This window comes from Pimephales promelas, chromosome 1, assembly GCF_988280905.1.
Source record: "Pimephales promelas chromosome 1, fPimPro1.hap1.1, whole genome shotgun sequence".
NCBI classification, from domain to species: Eukaryota; Metazoa; Chordata; class Actinopteri; order Cypriniformes; family Leuciscidae; genus Pimephales; species Pimephales promelas.
The window spans coordinates 13194912-13215179 of NC_142769.1; the positions used below are offsets into that span (position 1 = coordinate 13194912).

The following is a 20268-nucleotide window of genomic DNA, read 5'->3' on the forward strand; positions in this document are numbered from 1 at the left end:
GGGTTCTCGTCGTCTATGGCGGCGCGATTCTGTAGAGCGGCGGGACAGGCAGCCTCCGCCCTGCATATGATGAGCACCTACAAAGCTAGCTGCTCAGGAATGTGCACGAGGAGGTGACGGACCAAGCGAGCTGCGAGCCTGCCGCCTACCTTGTCCTTAAACGGGTCACGGAGGCGGTCGCTCGCTCCCTTGGTCAGGTGATGCCCACCGCTGTGGTCCAGGAGCATCATAATGTTCGGCGGTGCGGTCCAGGACTTTGCCCAGCACTTCTCGACCGCCTAGGAGCAGACGAAGGCGGTTTCTCTGCCCCGACGGCCAGCTGCTGCCTCCAACCAGCCGTCGGCTCGGACGCCTCCGCCAGCTCGCCGCCGAGGACGCCCCCCTGCGGCTCCCTTCCCTCCCACGCGGCCCCAGCAGCAGCCTTCAGCCGGTTCGCGTCGCGGAGGAGGCCACAGGTAAGCGTCCCAAGAAAAGAGCCCCCCCTCAGGCCGCGTGCCCCGCTAGACGCCAGGCGAAGCGATGTTCCTGAGGCGGGCCGCTCAGTGATAGTGTCATGGTTTTTCTCAGGAGGCGGTGGCAGGGCCCCTCCTTCCCCGGTGGAGGGCCAGTGGAGAATCTTTTGTTCTAGCTAGCTCCCTGAGCTGGTTGAGGAAAGCTGACACTGTCATTGAGCACACAGACTGGAATGAGCGCGCACGACGTCCAGTGCGTCGCCCCGTTCATTCCTCTCTGTCTCGGAGGGCGCGGAAGGGTGCGTGTGTCGTCCCCGGGCTACGCCAATCCCTTCCCCCTCTGTCGCCAGACCCCCGGCAGAACAGACCCCCGTGGAACGCTCTGCCTTCCCTGGTCTCTTCTGTCGGGGAGCGGGTTTCGACGGTGCATCCGGACGGGGTAACTCCTGCACGCATGCCGGTCGACCCGCCTCGCTGCCCCTCCGGGGGGACGTCTGTGGTTCGCATGACCCCGTTGGCTCACTTCCTGGAAGCCTGGCTAGCGCTTCCCGGGGTTCCCGCTGGGTCATCAGAACGATCAGATTCGGCTACGCGATTCAGTTCGCACGGTCTCTTCCCCGCTTCAGGGGAGTTCGCTCCACGATGGTTGGTGGCAATGCCCCAGTCTTGAGAGCGGAGATTGCGACCCTGCTGGCGAAGGGTGCAATCGAGACGGTCCCTCCAGCCGAGGTGAGGTCCGGGCTGTACAGCCCCTACTTCATTGTCCCCAAGAAAGACCGGTGGGTTACGACCGATCCTGGACCTGCGCATTTTGAACCGTTCTCTCCATCGACTACCGTTCAAAATGCTCACGGCCAAACGCATTTTCGAATGTGTTCGGTATCAGGATTGGTTTGCAGCGATCGACCTGAAGGACGCGTACTTCCATGTCTCCATTCTCCCTCGACACAGACCGTTTCTTCGGTTTGCCTTCGAGGGCCAGGCATACCAGTACGCCGTTCTCCCATTCGGGTTAGCTCTGTCCCCTCGCGTCTTCACGAAGATCGTCGAGGCAGCCCTTGTTCCCCTTCGCGAACACGGGGTTCGCATCCTGAACTATCTCGACGACTGGCTGATACTAGCACACTCTCGAGCTCAGGTTTGCGAACACAGAGACCTGGTGCTACGGCACCTAGCCCGTCTGGGCCTTCGGGTCAACCGGGAAAAGAGCAAACTTTGCCCCGTGCAGAGGATCTCTTTTCTCGGCATGGAGATAGACTCGGTCGCCATGTCCGCGCAGCTCACGAACGAGCGCGCGCACTCACTGCTGGCTTGTCTTCGACAGTTCGAGGGCAAGAGTGCGGTTCCACTGAAACTATTTCAGAGGCTCCTGGGGCATATGGCATCCGCGGTACGCCGCTCGGTTTGCTTCATATGAGACCGCTTCAGCTGTGGCTTCGCGATCGAGTCCCGAGGTGGGCATGGCATCGCGGCTCGCTCCGAGTTCCAGTGACTCCGACGTGGCGCCGAACCTTCTTCCTGTGGTCGAACCTCAGCTTTTTACGGACAGGGTCCCTATTCAGCGAGTTTCCAGGCATCTCGTTGTCTCCACGGATGCGTCTACCACGGGTTGGGGTGCCATGTGCAATGGGCATGCAGCCGCCGGTTCCTGGACAGGAGCCCAGCGCCTCATGCACATCAATTGCCTCGAGCTGTTGGCAGTACGGCTCGCCCGGCACCGCTTCCGAGCGTGCTCTAGGGCCAGCATGTGCTTGTCCGCTCAGACAACACTACGGCAGTAGCGTACATCAACCACCAGGGGGGGTCTACGCTCACGCCGGTTGTCGCAGCTCGCCCGCCACCTCTTGATATGGAGTCAGAAGCACCTGAGGTCCCTTCGTGCAGTTACATTCCTGGAGACCGGAACCGGGCAGCCGACGAGCTGTCCCGGGCCCGTCCCATCTCCGGCGAATGGCGACTCCATCCCCAGTCGGTCCAGCTGATTTGGGACCAGTTCGGGGAGGCACAGATAGATCTGTTCGCCTCTCGGGACTCGTCCCACTGCGCCCAGTTTATTCTCTGACCCGCGGCTCTCTCGGCTCGGATGCGCTGGCGCACAGCTGGCCACGGGGCCCACGCAAGTGTGCGTTCCCCCAGTGAGCCTCCTTGCACGGGTGTTGTGCAAGATCAAGGAGGACGAGGAGCAGGTCTTGCTGGTAGCCCCCTACTGGCCCACCAAGACGTGGTTCTCCGAACTCATGCTCCTCGCGACAGCACCTCCTTGGCCTATTCCTCTGAGACCGGACCTACTCTCTCAGAGACGGGGCACTCTGTGGCACCCTCGTCCCGATCTTGGAGGCTGCACGTGTGGCTCCAGGACGGGACGAGGCAGGTTTGAGTTCGCTGCCACCTGCGGTGGCGGCAACCATCACTTCCGCAAGAGCGTCGTCCACGAGACACCTTTATGCGTTGAAGTGGAACCTCTTCGTCAATTGGTGTTCTTCTTGCTGAGAAGACCCCCGGAGATGTTCGATCGTAGTCGTGCTTCCTTCCTGCAAGAGGGGTTGGAGCGTAGGCTGTCGCCCTCCACCCTTTGGATTTATGTCGCGGCATTGCCGCGTCTCATGATGCAGTGAAAGGTAAGTCTATGGGAAGCATGACCTGGTCATCAGGGGAGTGAGGGGGCTAAATCCGCCTCCCTCCCCTCCTGCCCTCTGGGGACCTCTCAGTAGACCTGGGTGCTCTGCAGAGGCCTCCCCTGGAGCCTTTGCAGTCGGTAGAGTTTTGCCCTGTCCTATGTGACAGCACTCCTGATTGCATTGGTCTCCATCAGGAGAGTAAGGGACCTGCACGCACTCTCTGTTGACGAAGTGTGCCTGGAGTTCGGGCCGGCTTACTCTCACGTATTCCTGAGACCCCGGCCTGGATATATGCCCAAGGTTCCTACCACTCCCCTCCGGGACCTGGTGGTGAACCTGCAAGCGCTGCCCCTGGAGGAGGCAGACCCAGCCTTGGCACTGCTCTGTCCGGTACGTGCTCTCCGCACCTATGTCGACAGAACGCAGTGTTTCAGGACCTCAGACCAGCTCTTTATCTGTCATGGGGGGAGCCAGAAGGGAAGGGCTCTCTCAAAGCAACGGCTGTCCCACTGGATAGTGGATGCCATTGCTTTGTCTTACCAGCAGCAAGGCATTCCGTGCCCCCTTGGTGTGACGGCCCATTCCACTCGGAGTGTAGCCTCCTCTTGGGCTTTAGCGCACGGCGCCTCGCTAACAGACATCTGCAGAGCTGCAGGCTGGGCGACACCCAACACCTTCGCCAGATTCTATAATCTGCGAATTGAGCCGGTATCCTCTCACGTACTCGTTTCGGCCAGTTCTGGATCCGCTCAGGTGTCTTCGCTTGCTCGCCACTCCACTCCCCGGACTGGATAAGTGCGATATTTCCTCAGTTCTTCCATTGAAGTCTTGAGTCCTCCAGCACCGACGATGCGGGCACCACTGCTGTTGCTCTGGATGCTGGCTAGGTGCCTCCATGCGCACGGTTCCCCTTGGTAACCGTCTCATGTGTATTATCCACTGTAAGCCTCTCTGAGCATGTGTCTTCCCTTGGCAAGCCATCTGCCACCCCTGGAGTTGAAATTAGTAGCCACCTGCGGTTGGTACTCCAGTGTTCCATATGTGTTCCTATGTGGCCATATGTGTTTCGTAAGTCCTCCCTTTGGTAGGCATCTGGTAGCATGTCCCTTCCGGGATATGTTTCCCAGTGTACCTTGGTAATCCTGTGTCAAAGTCGGATCCCCCCAAAAAAAAAAAAAAAAAGAGGTAAGGCTCGGGGGTCCAGACTTTCGCAGGGCACTGGAAGACAGCTTGAAGATGGCGTGATGGCACAGACCCCCAATCTCCGTCACTTCTGACGTAACTCGAAGTGACTACGAAAGGGAACGTCTCGGTTACGTATGTAACCCTCGTTCCCTGAGTAGGGAACGGAGACGTTACGTCTCCCTGCCACTTCTGCTGTATCGCTGGGTAGACGCCGAGTTCAGTCTTGGCTCCTCAGCGAAGACATACTGCGGTTGCGTTCACTTCCTCCTTTTATACTCACGGAGTAGGGCGGAGTACGCTATGCAAATTTCCGCAGCCCCAAGGCATTGCATGCCATTGGCTCGTGTTTAAATACTCGAAGAGGATTGGCTTTCTATGCGAAATCCCCCAATCTCCGTCACTTCTGACGTAACGTCTCCGTTCCCTACTCAGGGAACGAGGGTTACATACGTAACCGAGACGTTTCTTTTTAAAGAGGACACATTATTTGCAAAAGTGAAGTGAAGTTTAAGTTTATTTTAAAGCAAATGTTCTGAACTAAACATTTACTTTATACAAAATATATATTTTACAAAATAATTTTGTTGTGTTTTGAATTTGAAGTTGATATCACAAAAAAATATGTTGTTTTTTTTTGTAAGTAAAGTTTCCATGGTTCAGTTTTTAAAACAGTTTCACGATGAATTTAGAGTGTTTAAGCTTTTGAATGAAAGGCAATAAAAAGTGCGGCAACTGTAGTGGGTAACTGACAGTTCACAAGTTTGCATTTTAAGTCAAAGTGTGAATATGTAACGTACTTCGGTCTGGACCATTGCCGGCCGCTGTGTTCTTAACATCTTGACCGTCTGGAAGATGTCCACCACGCCTTCATAACGCATCCGCTCCAGAACAATACTTAGCGTGATGAAGACTCCTGTCCGGCCGACGCCAGCACTGCCGAGACATTCAACAAAACAATCAAAAACACAGAGTAATCTGTTTAATTATCTGAAGAGTTATCGAGATATATTATGCCTCAAAACATTTGCCCACTGGATTTTTGATATAACAAACCGTTTTCTTTTAACATGCAAAAAAGTGACCAATAACTTTCATACACTGGTCTTAGTCATGGTCTTGAGGTATGTTCTGATTTATAACATGTCTTCACTTAGATTAGTGGAAAGAAAACACCCAAAATACACATTTAGATGTTTATTTTAGTACACTTTATAAATTTGTGTTAGTAGATTTAAATTCAAATTTATTTTTAAAAAGCCAGTGAGTTCCATTTCGATGGAACTTCGACTCTGCGTCATGGCGTTGCCACTATAGAAAAGCCTTCAGCATGATTTATTGGCCGATGGAGGTCATGTGAAGGAGCTTAGCATGCCATCAAGACCATAAAGGGTCCCAAAATCACCAGCATCAGTTTGTCAAAATTGTATGCCCTGATTGTCTGATTTTATGTAGATAGGAGTACTATAAGAATGGCAAGCAAAGAAATTTGTGAGGTGTGTGCTGTGGTGCCCCACTTTCTTACAGGTGATGACTCACACGATCTCTGTGTTGTTTGCTTGGGAGCGGAAAACACTCAGACAGTTCTCGCGGGGGCTGACTGTGTTAATTGTGCATAGCATACATAGCATATATATTGAAGTATACCAATATGGAGTTCTACCTTTCAGTCTTCCTTTATTGCCTTGCACCTTCACAAAGCGCAAGGATGTGACTCTGGCTCCATTGTGACTCCAGAACATGTACATGTGTATAAATCACCAGGGGAGGTTGAGTTTGCGTCCCCTGTTCAGGTTGGCACAGCAGTCCTTGATCTGGGCCAAGGAGTAGATATCCTTTAGAGGAACTATGTAGTCAGACTCTAGCTTCAAACTTGAGTCCCACATGTTGTCGTTGTTGCTATGGTGGACACCTTACTCATAGTGGTCCTGGATGATCATCTAGTGTCTTACCCTAAGGAGCTATCCTTTTTGGGTCACAGGGTTATGCACAGTTGCTTGTAGACAGACCACGGCTTCAACCTTGGTTCTCATGCTTGAGGCATTTTGCTATTGCAAGGGTTACAATGGATGCCCCCCTCATGGTCTGGAATGACCACCCAGCTTATATGGTTTATCTATAGCTTATAGCAAAAGGGTTACAATGCCATGACGTACATTCGAAGTTCCCTTGAAAAGTAACCTTTGGGGTTACCTATGTGTTCCCTACGTGAGAAAGGAACGAGATGCGGTGTCTATTTGCGATACTTCATACATGCCTGCACGGCTTCTTCAGACAAAAAGAATCTGGGTAATCAGTGACGTAAGCACCCTTTCATGGTTTATTTATTTTATAAGAATTATATAAAAATGTATAATATAAAATTTTAAATATATAGAGGTTTTTGTTATTAGATCATTTTTGTCATTAAATAGAACAAAAGACAAGAGTTTAGTGTAGTGATGGAAAGTTACAATCTGCAAGGCTCTGTTTTTCCTCACATAGACTTGTGTCTTTCTTACCTACAGTGGACCGATATGGGTCCATCCTGACCAAACTGCTCTTTTGTTTTATGCACTTGGCCGATGAAGTCGATGAAGCCTTCCCCTGACTTTGGCACGCCTTGTTCTGGCCAGTCTGTGAACTGGAACTGCCTGACGGTCCGTGACTGTCCGTCCTAAAAGAAGAGAGAGACACAAACCAACATAAAGGAGCTGCAGCTGCTCCCTGACGCATAACACCAATCCATTACATTCACATTTATGTGTGGCAAACGCTGCGCTTGTCAAACACTGATGAGAACATCACCCATGCAGAATGAGGGTTGAAAAGCCCAAGAAACATTAATAAATGAAAAAATATATATATACTGAAAGCAAGCCTTCAAAATTTGTAAGCCTTCAAAATTTGTGGTCAGTTAGATGTTACCTTTTTTATTATAAATTGACGCATGTATTTAGTAACATTAAAGTGGTCCTATTATGTTTCTTTGAATATTCCCTTTCATGCAGTGTGTAGCTGTTGAAATGTAAATGTTCTGCAGTTGTGAAGTTGAAAGTAAAGTTAGAAATAAAGAAAATAAAGAATCGACTCTGAACTGCCTAATAAAGTCATCTGTATTTCAAATCCCACTGCGCTCTAAATCACTAGATAATACATTTGCATAATTATCACCTATGTTGTATGCTGTCCCGCCTACAAACACATCATTAAAAAAAAAAAAAAAAAAAAAAAAAAACTGCTTCTAAAATTTCAAAGTTCAACACTGGATTCGCAAAACGCTTGCAAACACTTGAGTTTTCGTAATAAATAGTTTTGTGTTATATATTGTGTAATTTTCTGGCTAACTCGCGTTATTACTTTCTTACTAAAAGTTCTGCTAATCAGCTGTGGGCCTAAAATTGCCTAAAACTGTCTATTAATGCAAAATTCCTGTCGTTCGTACTACTTTGAGATAAGCGATGGAGCAAAATTTGTTTAACAAACTTTAATGTTACATCAGTCATTCCCATAACTGTTAGGCTAACATATGCTCTGTTATTGATATAGTTAATACAGTTACCATATGTGCATTGCAATAAATTCAAAATAAACACATGGGTTTGTTGATGGACATACACTTGTTAATGCTGATGGTGAGGAATTACAGTTGCAGCATCTGATAATGTACCTCAAACTGAGTGCATATCACTGAGACATGTCCTGCCAAAGTCTAAACTTGCGATGGAGAATCAGGTTGAATAACAAGTTCTTCTAATGTTTCGTCATCACGTTCAGATTGATATGGTACAATCGACGTCATTGTTATGGTCTTTACAGGGTATATACATGGTACACCAAGAACACTATGTTTCACCAGTGTTTTTCTGTTAGTGGGATATGAGGCTTCAGCCACCCACAGCTCAGACGTGTGTGCTTCACCTGAGCATGCGAATGAGTGATTTCCAGACACTAATTCCTCCGATGTGGGCGGATGAAAAAGCTTTTCCTGATGAGAAGCTCAGAGAGTTCACCTTTCTTTTGAGATTTTTTATATCCAAGATAATCAACGCAAAAGACAGAGACATATATAAGATGGCAAGATGGAGTTATCAAAATTAACGCATTGAGGGAATTAGAATAATGAACACAGATCCTCTCAGACTGAACATGTACTATAACACACAAATCACAGTAGGTTCCAAGGTTCTGCCATCTTACCCTGGCGTCTGTCACTTTGAACTCTCTCAGGATGTACTGGGGCATGTTGTATTCAGCCATTGGATCCACAACAAAGTACTGATACCTGGCTGAACGCTCTGCTGGCCAGTACTGATGGCATTTTTCCTGATGGACAGAATACAGCAGTGTGTAAGCTAGGGTACAAATAACAGCACTGGCAGGAGTAATCATTGAGAGAAGATAATCACCAGAAATGTATTTGGAAAAAAAAAAAATCGATTTCAGAAACACAAGGATAACGGCATCTCTAAACAGAGAAAATTTGGAAAATTTTCTTGGCAGACGTCTCCGGGGGCATTCAAATCGTTATTGTGGTATTTTGATGTTTAAATAAATTTGAAGTTTAAATCATGTGACCATTTTGAATTGTGATTGTAGCCTGTAGTGTTGGCAAGAGTATTTTTGTCTTTTTTATGTCCTTAAAAAGGTGTGAGAGTTGCTGAGATAGAAGATAGAAGAGTTTGTTTTTTTCATCTCCATTTTTGCTGTTTGTCTCCAGAAAATGTATTTAAATATTATTATTTTTTTACTTTAAAATATGTTACCATCTCTTTGCAATTGTTTGTTAAATTCACTAGCTATCTCTGAGTGAACATTTTCATGTTTTTAGTTTCAATGTACTTCACAAAAACCTTTTTATTTTCATTACAGAGTAGGCCTACATTTTTTCAGTTAAGTTTATTTATCTTCCCCCATCTGCACAATGTCCAGTTGCAAGAACCAACATTTATCCCACATACAAGGACAACATTTAGTCTGATTGTGATACAGATTTAGATGTTTGGATGAGCAGTTGCCAAATACTCACTCTGCCCATCTCTCTGAGTTTGGTCAGCATCACTATGATGGTTGAGTTATGTTCCCAAAGCATCCTCCAGAAGTCTTCTGTGGTTTCGGCTAAAGGACCCTGCGTTGCAATGTAAGCCTTCTGTTGCCTGACGATACAGTGGAAGAGGAAAAACATTTACCATTATATTCACATGCACAAACAGACAGACAGACAGATCTAGGCTTTTCTGCTCACCTGTATCCATCAATAAAGCTGGCGTTGATGTAATCGGAGCCCTCAACTCCTCTGATTGGCTGCAGACAGACGCGCGTGGACTCGTAGGGCATGATGTTAACCAGTCGATTTTTGAATTTGTTGCAGGCCAGGTTGGCACTGATGAACCGTGAGGTGTGAGCTTTTGTGTTAGCTAACCGCTGCATGGAACAAATGGTAAACAACATTAAAAAATAAATAAAAACGAAGTTTGTATAGATAGTGATTTGATATGATGCTGAAGACGTATTAAGTTTATTAAGGCCTTGTGGATAGTTTACTTTTGTGGGTAGTTTAAGAGTAATCGGAGATGCAAACTGAATGCTTTCAGATGTACTACTATTTACTAGATTTACTAGATTTTTAAGATTTACAGATAGACAGACAGATAGATAGACAGACAGAAATAGTTGATTTCAGTATGTTGACATTAAACCAGTGCATGAACACAAACAGTGTTTCAGCAGATGTTTAATGTCTTTAACTGTTTTGAACTTGGTCATGAAAACAAGAGAGTGAAAGCAAATGTGAGCAAAGTAATGTTTAGCACTTGTGTGAGAACGGTGTAGGGATCTCTGGGCTCCTAAAGAAGAAACCACAGGCCCCACACTGTCTCTGCGGCCGGTGGAGAGAGAGCTGGAGAGCCGGCGTGTGGTGGGCTGAGACAGTCCAAACACCAGCAGCCAAAGCCTCACCAGCGGGGTCAACTCCAGGGCTGGGGCTTTGCTTGCTGAGTGATCATGATGTGGCATGACATTCGATCACCTTCTTACTCTGGGTAAATAGATTTCTGTTACAGAAACTACAGGCCATGTAAAATGTGGCGGGGTTGAATAACAGAAGAGAGACAAGCAGCTTCCTGTGGCTACTGCAGTCTTTCCAGGAAGGAGGAGCCAGAGCTTATGTGACATGATCACACCGTTTCAAGGCCCCTTGTCTTCAGATGGTAGTTTGATCTGGAGTAATCAGATGTGTCAGTGGATAGGACACTAGACAGATAAACTAAACAAGAAACTGCACTATTTTAGCCTTTTTGTGAACCTATTCATCCAAACAGTTTTCTTCTATGAAAAAGTATAAGGACAGACAGACTGATAAAATGATAGACAGGCAGACAGATTTATAGATGGAAGGATGGATGGACGAACAGACAGACAGACAGAGAGAAAGACAGAGCTTCTGAGATTGAGTTTGGTAACATCCATCTTACCTTAAACTCTAGCTCCATTCCGGTAACATTATCTCCGGACTCGATCTGCGTGAGCTTCTGGATGTAGGCGTACAAGTTCCGGGCGGGAACCTCAGTGGTCCCGCAAGTGACGGCCTCCTGGAGCGCGTCGTGAATGAAGACGTACTGGTCTTCCGTCTGGACCATGTAGTTCCTCTGTGCACGCATGAGCGTGACATGACCGTAAATGTCTACCGTCTTCTCATGTTTAATTCGCTCCAGCATGGCGTCGATGACGATGAAGCAGCCAGTCCGACCCACACCGGCACTGTCAGCCGTGACGGATGAGAAAAAAGAGGACAGAGGATTTGTGTGTTGTGTAGTTTGTGTTAAGGTGGTTTAATTAGTTTCATTGTCAAAGATCATGTTTACATGCTTACATAATGAAATTACAAAGAGATTTAGGCAATATAACGCATGCTGTGTGTTGCATGCTGAATTTAATCTCAATAAAAAGGTATGTTAACACTTTAATCGCATCTATTCCACTCTGAATAGTGCAAATATGCACATGTGATATTACAATGCATTCTCATCCCAAGGCATCATATACTGACGCTTTTGCCAAAGCGTAGACATCCAACGCACATGGCACCCAATATAACATGCACAGAGTATGGGTAAGTTTAGGTCTGGGGTAGGGTTAGACCACCAGGAGGTGCCCTCTGCCCCATATATATCTGCGTCTCATATTGACGCTAATGTGCGTTGGATGTCTACGTATTGTCAAAAGCATCAGTATATGACGCCTTGGGATGAGAACTGGACATTATCATGTGCAGGTCCGTAAAAGGCATTGTAATATTAGGGTGCTGAAGAAACTGAGTTCATGTTGACATGAATATAATGCAGTATTTTTATGGCGACAAATCAATGCCTAAAATAACTGAGCGCACAACTGATGCTGAAGCACGTGGAAACGGGAACTCGCGAGCTCATTCAAACCCTTGTGTGCATCCAGAAGCCATAACCCCTTTTACATTTGATATAAAATATAATTAATATTTTATATTACGTAAAAATCTATAATAATTTTGGTACATTTCTAATGCTAATAACCATGGAAATGCATCATTACAGTCTGTAAATATCTCTTAAAGGAGTAGTTCAACTTTGATAATTTAATCACCCCCTTGTCATCCAAGATGTCCAAGATTAACTAATCTTTTTTCGAGTCATTTCGTTAATTGAATGAACCAAATAACTCGAAAAAAAGATTTGTTCATTTTGATGAACGAGTTTGAACAGGAGAGTCACGAACGTGCATCACAGAACAGAGCAAGGCGAGTGTTTGTGCTTATAAAACTTAAAGTGTTTTATTTATTTTTGAAATGGCCGATCGTTTCGCTAGATAAGACCCTTATTCATCGTCTGGTATCGTTTAAAGCCCTTTGAAGCTGCACTGAAACTCTAATTTCAGAGTTTCTGCCGAGTGGATGAAGCCGTTCTTGACTCGGTTTGATTGCTGTACACTTGTGCTCGCTATCAGAGGAAAACAAGCCCTCCATTTAGCCTCTCACCCTCTCTAACCTCCATCTACAGACTCTAAAAGCCTCCATCTACTTTCCTCTTTCCATCACTTTGAAGAGGCCAACGCTTTGCTAACTTTCTGAAGCGCCGCAGCTGACGTCAACCACCGACACCTGAGATCAGAGCCCTTCATTAAAGACTACATACGCTCATATTAGTGCTCTTCCTGCGTGAAAACATGAGCAGAGTGAGAATTCTTAAGCAACGACACACTTTAACAGGAATAACACACATAGAACTTTCATTAATAAATACATAAAGTTTCCAAAACCCATTTTGAGGAGCTCCCGACAGAGGCCATTCACAAAGTCTAATTCTGGATTCTTATTATTATTTCAGCTCTTTTTGGCCAAATTCCAAAGCAGCATCACATATATTATTACCACATAAGGCAAACCCAGAATGAATTACAATAATTTTGTATGAATTACAATAATTTTTTTACTAAAATTTTGCGGGTACCCTGCTCTCTAAGATATCGGTATCGGCCATCTAAAAATTCAATGTCGGTCGACCACTACTACTAATGCAACAAAACCAGGCATCAGACCTTTTTCTTGCTCAAACAGCAGCATTACACACTAAAGAAAGTTTAACATAAAAGCATAGTAGCCTAATATGACCACTTTAAATAAACTAAACAAACTGACTTAAACTATCCTGAAATATCCACTGATTTTAGCAAGACTGTCTTTTCTTTATCCAACTTCAATTTTAATGCTGAAAGTGATGAGGGTATGTTCTTGACAGGTTTCATGAGATTCACTCAAACATCCTTTAGAAATCACTGTTGTGTCAGATTTACCCCTCACAAGCCCTCCGCCCGTGTCTCGGTCAGTGATCTCTGTGACATTCAATCATGCGAATGGATGGACTTTCTCTTTTGTTGCAATAACGGCTGACTGGCTGTGTGTCTGCGGCGAGCCGTGGGTTACAGGTGACAGGGGTAAACACCCTCTTTACGGCTAACACTGCCCAGAGCGAGAGTATATACGTGGCTATCAGCATCGATTCGTCAGATTTCACAAAAGCATTAAGCGTATGCAGTATGAATGTCCATTCTTTGCTAGGCGAATCGTTTAAAGCGACAAATGCTTTCAGTGAGAATACTAACTCACAAGTTCTTGTGTTTTGCCTGACAAACAGCACATATAATCTCCTGCCCACACGTTAGCACATCATATGCAAAGCTTAAAACTTTCTCTGCTCTTCCCGAAGGATGCGTCAACTTTCTGACACCAGCCACGAAATGAAAGAATGAGGTTTTTTAATGGTCAGGCGAGAGCTCGCGGAGGGGGGACGGTGTTTTTGAAAGGATTAAAGTCTCACTGTCGAGTCGTTATCTGATCTGAGCCGAAAGGAATTCAAAGTCTCCGTCCCAATGAATGATATTAATTCCCGTATTCAGCACGCAAGCCAGCTAGAGAAAAGAGGGGAAATAAGGATTTTTTTTTCAATTTCAGGCGCTCCGCTGGGAGCTCTAATTAACTGCCGTATGTGTTATTTTTAAGGGTTTACTAATCCTTGTTTTCTATCTGGCAGTTTTCCGATGGAAGCTTGTGGCTTGTCTTTTTTGCATGCCTCTTGCTGCCTGATGTTTTTTTTTTTTTTGTGCTGCTTTCGCTTAGAGGGGAATTTAACAGATGGTTTCATATCTGGGTTTTCCATAAATGCAAGAGTGCCTCATGTTATGCCATGCACCAAAATCATGTTTCTTTGTACAGAGACACACAGACGAAGTGTATGTTTAAAACTTGAGACCAAGAAAGGAATTGACCAATAATTTTTTTTCCCCTCAGTTTTCTACTTCAGATATCAGTACATTAATATGAATTCTGCTGTTTGGAAAAAAAGATGAAATCGGGATTTGGAAACATTACCATTTAAATGTTTCTGAAAAAAAATCTCTTCTGTTCATCATTGCTGCAATTATTTGTTAAAAAAATACAGTAAAAACAGTTAAAAACATAAATGTTCTATGTGAAAGCATTTTAAAATGCAATCCTGAATACAAAGCTGAATTTTCATCATCCTCACTCCAGTCATCAGTGTCACCTGATCCTTCGGAAATCATTCTAATATGCTGATTTGCTGCTCGAATACACAAAATTTTATTTATTTAAAAAAAAGTTTTTTTTGCTAAATATTTGTGTGAAAAAAATATAAAAGAACGGTATTTATTAGAAATATAAATATTTTGTAATATTATAAATATATTTACTGTCACTTCTGATCAATTGAATGCATCCTTGCTGAATAAAAGTATTAATTTCTTTGGAAAAAAAAAATACTCCACATTTTTTTAATGGTGTACTATACGTAACAATAAAATATTTACATGTTAGCAACAATATTTAATGCATATTACAAATCATTGTTGGAGTTTAATGATAATTTAATGATAATAATTGTGTTACTAATAATATAAATATAAATAAAACAATAATGTAAAAGCAATGAAAGAGATCTCTTCAGACCTGCAATGCACCACCATTGGTCCAGCGTCTGGCGGGTTGCATGATTTGACCCTGCGCAGGAAGGCCAGGAATGGCGTGGGATGTTCTGGAACGCCGTGATCCGGCCACGCCGTAAACTGGAACTGCCGCACCTCCCGCTTCTCACTGGAGCCGTTCTGAAATGAAGAGTAAAACCCTCACAGCACAGATGAAATATTTCAGTTTTGGGTGAATGATCCGTGAAACACTCACATACCTTGTAAAGTGCAAACGTTCGGACGCAGTACGTCGCCAACTCGACAGTGTCTAGCAGCGTGACCTGAATGAGTCCGTACGTCTCTGTCCCTCTGTTTGGCCAGTACTGGTCACACTTCACCTGCAAACGCACGCACACACACACACACACACACACACACACACACACACACACATCTCCATCAAACCTGCAGCAGCAAACATACATCAAGTCCATTTAAAGCAAGAGAATAACTGCAGCGAGCAACACAATTCCAATTTCCTGCTGACAAGCGGATTTCTCAACAACGAGTGGGTTTTTCATGAGCCTGACAGACGCTATAATTACTATCTCAAGCGCTCTTTCCCAATCACATTAAAGCTGGGGCCTTTTTACCATTATAGATGTTGGTTGCATTGTAAGTCGCTATAAAATAGCGTCACATTACTGTACGGCAGCCACGCTGTCAGGAGGAAAATAATAAAAAGGACTGAAAACACGGTTACAAAAAGAAAATCGACGTGCATCGCATGTTCAATGCAGGTCTGTCTAAATGCAAACGAGCAGGATCTTAAAGATTATATTCTGCTGATAACATATTCGTAAAGACGTTGTTTAGCTGAGAATATCTTGTCGCTGTACTCATTAAAATGCATCAAGACGTTCTAGCGCTACATGACTGAAACCATGAGAGGCTGCATATTATGGCCGCACCGCAGGAGAGCTGCTTTATGTGACCCTCCAGTCCATCTTTAAAGATTAGACCAGCAAGACAGAGCAGAAGCATCAGTCCATGGATTCATGCAAAGGAGAATTCAGATCACAAAGAATAAATGCAGGAAAATCAAGAATTTAAATTCTGCAACTCATAATGACAGCTGAAAACGACATGATGCTTGGCTTAGAGAATAAATTAGAAGGAATCTGAGAAAACACAGACACACACACACACACACACACACCAATGGTGCAAATGAGGAAAAGATTAAATGAAATGTGAGTAAAATTTGCAAAAATTGTGGATGACATGGATTATATTAATTAGACCAGCAATCAGTTTGACAAAAACGACAAAAGCTTTTAAACCTCTGTTTGAAAACAGTTAAATTTGCCAATAATTTATGTAATTTGTTAAAAGAAAAATGGTTGCGTGCTTTTCACAAATAGGGTATGAAATAGGGCCAGAACAAACAGTCAGTACAAAAAGATGCTTTACCATCAGAAAAACATTAGGAGGAGAAACAAAATATTTTTTAAGCTGTTTATTTTCTATTTATATGATGTTTGCATTTTTTTTCCCCAAAACTGTTACTAAAATCAGTTTAACACCCCGGTTTGTGTGATTGTCAGTTATTTGCCAATAAATCTTAATTTGTTAGTTTATTTCCTATAAATTACGCATTTAGATTTATAAGATCTATATTTCCATGATATACAGTATGTTTTTCCTTGAAAAAATGTACATGCAAATTGTGTGACATTTAACTTTAGTTAATAATTAATATTTCTTTACAATTATATTACAACAAAAAATCACGGCTTTGATGTATAATTTTAGATTAGGTTTATTTTATGCGAGATAATAATTTGTCAAACATATCTAATAGTTAATAGTAAATAGTCTAATAGTAAAAAATAAATAATGCAACACTCCTGTACAATATTCATTACAAGTTCCATTAATAAAAATAATAATTATTAAATTAATTGTTTTATTGTTGTTTGTCCAAAAATAAGCAATTAATTATTCATTCAAAAACGGTACTGCAAATTGAAACTAAATCCAGTATTGATTAACTGACACATTCTAATAGCAACAAACACGTGACAAAGTTTTAAATAATGTCAAAATGTTGTTAATTTAAACACTTATCAATTTAATTGCGAGACAGCAGTACGCTTGGAGAGAGACTCCATCCACACGCTCTTCTGACTGATTTGTGATTGATTTGTCACGTTGGGTGTGAACAGACAACAGTGTAAGCTAATCAAATCAACAGATTAGTAGTGATGTCGCAGCAAATCGTACCCTGGATCTTTCCTCGAGTTTGGTCATCATGACAATATTTGCACTTCGCTGCTCCCAGATCATACGCCAAAAATCGCCGAAGGTCTCCGGCAGCGCGCCTTGTGTAGCAATGTAGGCGTTCTGTTTGCGGTAACCATCAATGTAGTTTGAGTTGATGTAATCGCTTCCTGGAATACCTGCGAAAACAGCACAACATACAGAACACAGTGAGAACAAGACGACTACGGAGCACTGTGAGCTGTGTTTTTAGCACTTGGCTATTTGGATGCTAAAGTATTAAATACAAACCAAGTATAAAACAAAATACTTGGTTTGTATTTAATACAAAAATACAATTAAATTGGGGGGGGGGATGCTATTTTATTGCACTTCAACCATTTGCATCTGTATATTTATCTATCTTACTATCTATGTTTTTTAGAGGTGCTTGTTCATATAACAAATAAATATGCAAAATACATTCTGTATAAAAAAAAAAAAAAAAAAAAAACTATACCTCTAATATGTTAACAAAATCAAACTAATTTTGAACCTGGCTTTCAGATTTATGTAAATTAGTGCATATTCAAGATACCGTCTTGTTAGTTATATTTCATAGCTGTTCACCTGTTAAAAAAAAAAAAAAAAAAAAAAAAAAAAAACATGCTCTAGATTGACTTTCATTTACAGACTTTTAGCATGTTGACTTATTGTTCATCATACGTTTAGTTATCAAAAACAAATCATTTAATAACATAACAGTTTTTCATTATGATAATGCTGCACATATTAGAATGACAGATCAGTGAGATTGTCAAACTTTAGATGTGAAGTTTATGCAAAATGGCCACAGATCTTCATTTCATATGTGTGATTTCTGATGAGAAGACCTCCATTCTCCATTAGAAACAAACAAACAAACAAAAACACAGTAGAGTAAACTGAATCTAAGTGAAAAAGTATGAGAAATCTGGAGAAAACAGAGCAAGGCTTGATTTCTGCTGTTAAAGGGCTGACAGCGTGTCAATGCTGCAGCTCCAGCTCAGCTCACACATGCAACAGAGAGATAAAACTCATCCCAGCGTTCCCTCGTCCGCCCGACGCCTCCACTCACTCGCTGTCCCTCCCTCTCTCGGTCTGTCTGTCTCTCTTCTATGTGAATCATTTCACTAAGAATTAATAAATAAATTAAAAACTCCATGTTTTAATTTTCTCGTTCATTCTGTGACTGACAGGATAGAAAGACAATTAATCCTGCATTTCCTTACCGCTTTTGGAGACAAAAGAGGCCAAAATGACTCATAGATATAAAAAATAGTAATGAACAGATGTGTGTATGTGTGTGTGTGTATTTGACCAGCCATGTATACTTGACACATTATAACTCTGTTCCAAAATCTAGTGAGCTGCCAACATGTGAAGGCTTCATAAAAAGGTATATTTTGTTGTATATTTTGTCTTGTTGTAGAGTAAAAATAAATATCTGAACATAATTAAAACAAGAAGTAAACTGTTTTTCAACCCACTCAGTGTTGTTTTTGCTAAATAAAACTTAAAATTAAAAAAAAATTAAAAATATTAAAATAAAAAAAATAATAATAATATAATAGAATATAAAGAATACTAAAACAACATACTGGTACCGAAGGTGATTCCTTGCAGCTTATTGCAAGAGGCGAACTCCATTGGAATCAACTGTGCATTGAGTCAATGATGTTCCATTAGCATTAGGATGCTTCCTTACACTATAGCTCCCTTCACAGGCAGTAAACGTCAAGGGAGCTCACTAGGTTTAAGAACACAGCCACTCTTTCTCCATTGTGTGTCTCAGATTGTCTTGTCTCTTGCCGCTCCATCAGTGTTTGTGGTGTGTGAATGAAGCGGGTAAGGTTTGATGTGGATTTTCTGCAGCAGTTCATCACTCTATTTCATTTCTCATTGTGAAACACAAAGCAGGCACGTTTATCAGGGCTGGACATGGCAGATGGGCATTAACTTGTTTCATTGTTCGCTGGTTGAATCTGTTATTTGTCAGTTTGGAGGGAAATTAGATGGGTTTTTTTTTTGCGAATGATTTTTTTTTACGTGATGAAAACGTTCAATATGAATGTGTAATGCTGCTGTATCAATATGTTTGTCTGGTTGTCAAATGGTATAACATCCTAAACACAAGATACATTTACATGAGAAACAACATCATAACATCAAGACGAGTTATAAACTGTTATATATCTTGAATTAAATATTTATTATTTTTTTATAGAAAAAATACATACTATGGTAGTCAATGGGGAATGAGATCTGTTTGATTAAACATTCTTCCAAATATCTTCCTTTGTGTATAGCAGAACAAATTAACACATAGAGGTTTGAAACAACATGAGGTTGAGTAATTTTTGGGTGAACTAACCCTTTAAGTTTATTTTTCTTACTTAATTTCTTGTTTTAAATCAACACTATGTAACTTTTTAAACCTTTATATTTTTATTCATATTCAATCCTGGCAAAATACAGATCCTTGGACTCGACAGGACGCAGGGAACCGATAGATACCAATTTTATGATTTTGTGACAAACTGATCACAAGTTACAGCCTCTGATCCAACTCTGGGTCAACCTTGTTCATTTTGCGACACCATAACTTTTGAAGAAAGATGAATAAAAAAAATCGGGAACAGTACTTTTATGCGGCTCGGTCCGAAGATCATTTGAGTGCATGTTTGGAGAAAATTGGACAAAATTTGAAGGAGGAGTAGCGAAAAAACTGTTTCATATTCGCTTCAATATGGCGGCCAGTCACATTGTTTAAAAGTAACATATGACATATTGTTGAAATCGGCGTAACCCAAGGAATATTTTGAAATATAGAAATCAAATTTAAAGCAATGTTAGCAAAAGTTATAAGCGTTTTTTTCAAAAAACAATGATATCTCTGGAACAATAGGTGGCGCTGTGACCAAACTTCTCAGGTACTTCCGGGCCATGCGAATGGTGATTTATACCAAATTTGGTGAAGAAATTTCAAATAGTTTAAAAGATATTCCAAATTATGACAAAATTAAAAATGGCGGACACAGGGTACATCCCATCATGGCAACGTCAATATCCACGGATTCGGCATGACGCAAGGAATCCGTAGATACCACAATTATGATTTTCTGAGAAAGTGTTCAAAAGTTATTGGCCAAAATAGCAATTTTGCATATCTCACGACCCGTAGGTGGCGCTGTTCCCAAATTTGGCATGGGACCTCAGAACATGGTTCCGATGAAGCTTACCAATTTTCTTTGCCGAGATACAGCCTCTTAGCCAATTTT

At 42.7% G+C, this 20268-nt stretch overlaps 1 protein-coding gene across 39 annotated transcripts in view; it reads right to left on the reverse strand.

Annotated features, from left to right (window-relative positions):
• ptprda (protein tyrosine phosphatase receptor type Da) overlaps positions 1-20268 on the reverse strand; it is a 945911-nt gene that overhangs the window by 13655 nt on the left and 911988 nt on the right. For all 39 annotated transcript variants that reach the window (XM_089127357.1, XM_089127359.1, XM_039669504.2 and 36 more), the window contains 9 exons: positions 16973-17148; positions 14965-15084; positions 14730-14884; positions 10705-10990; positions 9477-9655; positions 9261-9387; positions 8432-8557; positions 6754-6908; positions 5053-5188 (listed from right to left, as the gene is read on the reverse strand). In XM_089127357.1, the coding sequence (XP_088983483.1) occupies positions 5053-5188; positions 6754-6908; positions 8432-8557; positions 9261-9387; positions 9477-9655; positions 10705-10990; positions 14730-14884; positions 14965-15084; positions 16973-17148 (1460 nt within the window). The remainder of the gene's footprint in view (positions 1-5052; positions 5189-6753; positions 6909-8431; positions 8558-9260; positions 9388-9476; positions 9656-10704; positions 10991-14729; positions 14885-14964; positions 15085-16972; positions 17149-20268) is intronic.